General features: G+C 37.6%; 1 protein-coding gene across 1 annotated transcript; it reads left to right on the forward strand.

The window, feature by feature from the left end:
• The first annotated feature begins 590 nt into the window (after positions 1-590).
• LOC122068394 (probable aspartic protease At2g35615) lies at positions 591-4,523 on the forward strand. Its single transcript, XM_042632243.1, has 2 exons — positions 591-751; positions 3,797-4,523. The coding sequence occupies exons 1-2, from the start codon at positions 591-593 to the stop codon at positions 4,521-4,523; spliced, it is 888 nt and encodes a 295-aa protein (XP_042488177.1).
• The last annotated feature ends 1,577 nt before the right edge of the window (positions 4,524-6,100 follow it).

A 6,100-nucleotide genomic window follows, 5' to 3' on the forward strand; every position in this document is an offset into this window, starting at 1 on the left:
GACAGTGGTTACTACCTTCAAAGTCCATGCACTATTCATCTCTTACACCATTTTCATCTCATTCTTCTGCATAACCACTAATACTGTTGTTATATACCCTAGATCCGTCCATTTCAATGTAGAACTCATCCACCGCGACTCTCCCCTATCTCCATTCAAAACCCTAAAACCACCTTTTAGACAAAGCTCTTAAAGCATATGAATCCTCAATTGCTCGCTATTCCTATTTAACTTCTCATACTACTTCTTCCATTGATGTTGTTAACTACAATAACCATAATTACCTTGCAAAAATCCCCATTGGAGCTCCATCTTCTGATATACTCACTACCATAGACACAAGTAATGGGATCTTGTGGATCCAATGCAAGCCTTGCCTCCAGTGCATTGACTACACCAATTCATCAACATACACTCCCTTGTCCTGCAACTCATCATCCCATTGCAAGCTTTCTCCTAATGGGCATTGCAAAGATAGCCCTAATGGGTGCACTTACCACACTCAATATGGTAATCAAGATGAGAGCTTTGGTTACCTTGCTTCAAAATCCATAGGCATCAACTCTGATGGAGGTGTTGAAACCACAAACATGAACCTGGTTTTAGTTTGTGGAATCAATAATAACAAGTTCATGCTTCATGATACATCAGCTGGAGTACTAGGCATTGTTGCAATGAACTTGTCAATAGTCTCTCAGTTAAGTTCCATTTCACAACCAAAGTTCTCTTATTGCTTCAGCATCGTCAAGAGGTAATTTGATATTCGGTGATGCACATATTAGTGGATTCACAACTCCGTTAATATTTGATCGCTTCTATTATCTTAGTCTGAATGGCATTAGTGTTAGTTTGAAAAAGCTTAATATTCCACAAGGAACATTCGATCGAAAAGACTCAGACTCAGACTCAGACTCAGACTCAGACTCAGACTTAGACTTGGGCTCATAATCAAGCTCAGGTGGGGTGATCATTGATAGTGGCACACCACTAACAATTTTAGCAAAAGAATGATATAATGAGCTAATAGAAGAATTATCTGTGTATCTAGTGATGTTCAAGTGCTACCAAGTTCCATTCACAAAATCAAATAGGTTATGCTCCTGTGGCAGTTTTATTAAGGACTTGAATGGATTTCCAACTCTGACTTTTCATTTTAAGGACAATGCCAACTTGGTTTTGGGGAAATGGAGTTTGTTTACCCAAGTAGAGGAAGATGTGTTTTGCTTGAATTTCATCCCTAGTGATTCAACCGATGTATCTATCATTGGAAACATGGCTCAACAGTTCTGTAATTTTGGGTTTGACCTTGTTAAAAATGAGCTTTTTTTTATTCACTCCAAATGCATTATATGAGAAACAGTTGTGCCATTTGGCTTGGTAATAAATAAAAGGGAAAAATGAAATCATAATGTTGTTTTTAATGCAAGTTTTAAAAAACAAATTTAGATTCAAAATACTTGCCTCTTCAGTTTTTGAAGATTCTTTACATCCCCCCTTAATTCCTTCAATTTTGGAGATTCTTTAAGTCTCTCCACATAATGGTTATTAATCTCTACAGTTTGCTAAAAGCTCCTTAAGGCAATTCTCTTTTAATCGTTTGAGTCACTTTATGTCTCTACATGAGAAGCCTCTTGAGGCATCAATCCTTCAATTTTGGGAGATGTATAATCTCTCATTCAAGTCTCAATTTAATTCCTTCTCCTTTACTCCTCATCTCACTTGTCTTATAAATAGAGGGAGATTTAGCATTTGTAAAACATGGATCAAGTCACTTGAAGTATTCAAGTGTGTGTTGTCAAGCTTTGATTTTCTTGAGTTTCATTGGATTTCACATGTCCATTTCTTGGTGTTTTGTTTTCTAGTTTGAGCACAGTCCTATAGCATTTGAAGGGGTCCAGTAGTCGAGTGCACGATTACTGGGGGAGCCATCGGGCTGTTTTATCTTGGAGGCCGATTTGCTATATTTCCGATTGCACCATAGGGGGCATCTACGGTCTTAAGGACAGTGTCAAGTGACACGACTCAGCCCACCAATTTTTCTAACAATCTTTGTTTCAGGTATCAAAAATATTTCATACAGGTGATAGATTGAAAGTTCTCTTATCAAGAAGGCAACACTGAGGTTTGCTCTCTCAGTAATCTGACACAACCTTCCCTACACATAATCAATTCACTCTCACCCTCAAATCGGCTTCGCATTTGTATATCAGAGAGTTCAGAGTTGGTCCCAAACCTGGAATCAACGTCCAATCAGCTCTGAGAAACCAAATATCTCCATTAACTTGTAGGAATTGTTAGAATATGGTACCGTATAAGACCGCTGAGTACATGGGAGTATTCCAGTAATGCAGGAGACGAACCTTTGGTGCAGAGACGTTCAAGCAAACGAACCGATGGTGGGTTGAGTCATATCAGAAGACACTCTCCTTAAGATCTGAAACGGCCCCTACAAAAGTACAATTGGGGATATCTGCTTTTTACCTCCAAGATAAAACAACCATGTGATCTTTGTCTGATTGTACACAAACTCTGACCCTTTGGAAGAGAAAGGCTAGGTTCACTAAGCAAGGTTTTGTAACACTGTTTATGCAATGTTCAAAAACAGAGAACAGAGAAGGAGGGGAGAAGACACAGGAAATTGCCAAAAACATATATACCTTTATGCTTTCTTTTGGTTTAGAATTCAGATTAGCATACTTGGTTTTTGAAGTAAACAATGGATCGTGCGACTGAAGATTAATTCTTTCTTCTTGCTTATGATTCATGCCAAATTCTCCTATAAAAACTTGGAAATGTGGATCAGAAGGAAGAGGTGAGACGTAAATATGTCTTTTTGTATTCTAAAACTAACACCTCTCTTACGTTGTTAGTTTTTTGGATTTGAATGTAATAAACAAAATTCTAGGGAGAGGACATAATATAGGCAAACGCGAGGAGAGGTTGATGTAAATCACCCAAAAAATAATAAATTGAACCGGGCTTACTATACAATTTTTACCACATTCCTATTCCAAAATAATGAAAAAACATCAAAACTTGTTTTTTAGAACATTACAGTACAGAGCATTAATGTCTACTCTACTTTTTTTTTTTCTTCCGTTGGCTCCTTTCAATGGATCTTTTCCATTGACTATATTTCAACATTTTTTCCAATTACTCTTTGCTTGGACCCAGATCCTTTCCCACATGCATTGGTGGCTAACGGTGCCTCGACATGCACCTTAAATGTTTTCTAGCCGTTGGATATGTGTTAGGTACATTGACGTATTGGAGAAGATCTCACTTCTTTTCCACTCCCCTATATGTATGTAGCTTTTTAGACTAGTAAAAGACAGAGTTGATAAGTTATATTTTTTGAAACTTGTGAAGATGCTATGGTGAGTCTTTTATTGCGAGTTTGAGATCTTCTAGTGGTGAATGAGTTCCAAAGAGCTCAAAGTTAAATAGTCCTCTCTAACCCTTGTTGTCTTGTACTTTATTTCATTACTCTGATGCTTTGAAACCTTCCAAGGTAAGTTTTGGACAGTGGTTACTACCTTCAAAGTCCATGCACTCTTCATCTCTTACACCATTTTCATCTCATTCTTCTACATAACCACTAACACTGTTGTTATAAACCCTAGATCCGTCCATTTCAATGTAGAACTCATCCACCGCGGCTCTCCCCTATCTCCATTTCAAAACCCTAAAACCACCTTTTAGACAAAGCTCTTAAAGCATATGAATCCTCAATTGCTCGCTATTCCTATTTAACTTCTCATACTACTTCTTCCATTGATGTTGTTCCCTACAATAGCCATAATTACCTTGCAAAAATCCCCATTGGAGCTCCATCTTCTGATATACTCACTACCATAGACACAAGTAATGGGATCTTGTGGATCCAATGCAAGCCTTGCCTCCAGTGCATTGACTACACCAATTCATCAACATACACTCCCTCGTCCTGCAACTCGTCATCCCATTGCAAGCTTTCTCCTAATGGGCATTGCAAAGATATCCCTAATGGGTGCACTTACCACACTCAATATGGTAATCAAGATGAGAGCTTTGGTTACCTTGCTTCAAAATCCATAGGCATCAACTCTGATGGAGGTGTTGAAACCACAAACATGAACCTGGTTTTTGTTTGTGGAATCAATAATAACAAGTTCATGCTTCATGATAAATCAGCTGGAGTACTAGGCATTGCTGCAATGAACTTGTCAATAGTCTCTCAGTTAAGTTCCATTTCACAACCAAAGTTCTCCTATTGCTTCAGCAACCTAAGTGATTCATCGTCGAGAGGTAATTTGATATTCGGTGATGCACATATTAGTGGATTCACAACTCCGTTAATATTTGATCGCTTCTATTATCTTAGTCTGAATGGCATTAGTGTTGGTTTGAAAAAGCTTAATATTCCACAAGGAACATTCGATCGAAAAGACTCAAACTCAGACTCAGACTTGGGCTCAGACTCAAGCTCAGGTGGGGTGATCATTGATAGTGGCACACCACTAACAATTTTAGCAAAAGAATGATATAATGAGCTAATAGATGAATTATCTGTGTATCTAGTGATGTTCAAGTGCTACCAAGTTCCATTCACAAAATCAAATAGGTTATGCTCCTGTGGCAGTTTTATTAAGGACTTGAATGGATTTCCAACTGTGACTATTCATTTTAAGGACAATGCCAACTTGGTTTTGGGGAAATGGAGTTTGTTTACCCAAGTAGAGGAAGATGTGTTTTGCTTGAATTTCATCCCTAGTGATTCAACCGATGTATCTATCATTGGAAACATGGCTCAACAGTTCTGCAATTTTGGGTTTGACCTTGTTAAAAATGAGCTTTCATTTATTCACTGCAAATGCATAATATGAAAAACAGTTGTGCCATTTGGCTTGGTATTAGAGGATCTTGTCTGGAATAATATTCTAGTATGGTTCAATCTCTTGGTAGTAGAGGATCTTGTCTGGATCTTGTCTGGGTTTAAGCTGTTGGCTCCTGCCTTTAATAATTGGCAGAGTCAGATTGGGTGTGACACACATGGCATCCTTTGGTGAACCCACCCAACTGCTGCCACTCCCGAAAGGGGAATGGAGAGATTGAGCTAAGGTTGTTCTGGTGGTTGATCCTGTTTGTGTGAAGCTGCTAATATTGATCATGATTTGGTCTCAATTTTGGTTCAAATTTTACGTGAATCATCATCATTGCTATCTTACTATGTTATGCAGTTCATGACTATGATAGTTGCCAAGCGGTGCCCATATGCTATGCATTTACTCAGTTCCCACCTTTGGTCTTTGATGATCATTAATTTCATTTTTTTCCCCTCCTGAATTCTCGAAGAAATATTTTTACTCTTATTTACTTTTGTAACTAAGCATACTTATTCCAATACTTGGCTCCATCTGTTTGTCTGTAAAATGTTAATGTAATGTAAAATATCTTAAAGAAGACTGAATATAGTAGAAATTGTAACATTTGAATGTTGAAGTGTGACCAATGCCCTTGGCTTGGCTGCTTCAATGGTCAAAATCTTATATTGTACCTTGAGAACCAGGGATCAAGTTGAAATGTGGGGTAAAACATTGCTATTTCCATTTTTTCTACCAATAATTTGAGTTCTAATTGACAAGTGTTGGAAAATTTAATTACTATATTTCTTAAGTTACATGGTTTTCAACATTTTAGATACACCCATAATTGAGAAGTGTTGGAAGGGTTTTTTTTTTTTTTTTTTTGGGTGTGTGTGTGTTCAATTGTTTTATTATTTGCATGAAAGATTGTTCTATTGGTAACAAAGATTTATCTGGTCTTAGTCATGTACTGAGATCTTTGTTCTAGATTTTTTCCATTGGCCCTGGGTACCGGTCTAGAAGCTAACTGAAGAATAAACCTGCAAAAGTGTGGGCCCAAACTAACCCAATTTTCTTGGACAGAGAGAGAGAGAGAGAGAGAGAGAGAGAAGTTTGTCACTTCTAAGGAATGTTTTGCAATTGGAATTACTCAAATCCGTTTAGTATTGAGTGATATATGGTCAATACCATCTCATGGTGTAAAATATGATGATGTGTTTGATCCAATGAGGGGATTAATCCTCTTCTCATGTTTT

Source organism: Macadamia integrifolia, unplaced genomic scaffold (assembly GCF_013358625.1).
Source record: "Macadamia integrifolia cultivar HAES 741 unplaced genomic scaffold, SCU_Mint_v3 scaffold381, whole genome shotgun sequence".
Taxonomy (NCBI): Eukaryota; Viridiplantae; Streptophyta; class Magnoliopsida; order Proteales; family Proteaceae; genus Macadamia; species Macadamia integrifolia.

Excerpts from the sequence above, each read along its gene's own strand:
- LOC122068394 (XM_042632243.1), top strand. The coding sequence starts at position 591 with ATGAACCTGGTTTTAGTTTGTGGAATCAATAATAACAAGTTCATGCTT. Across the intron at positions 752-3,796 it reads TGCTTCAGCATCGTCAAGAG|CCATAATTACCTTGCAAAAA; the intron begins GTAATTTGATAT and ends TCCCTACAATAG.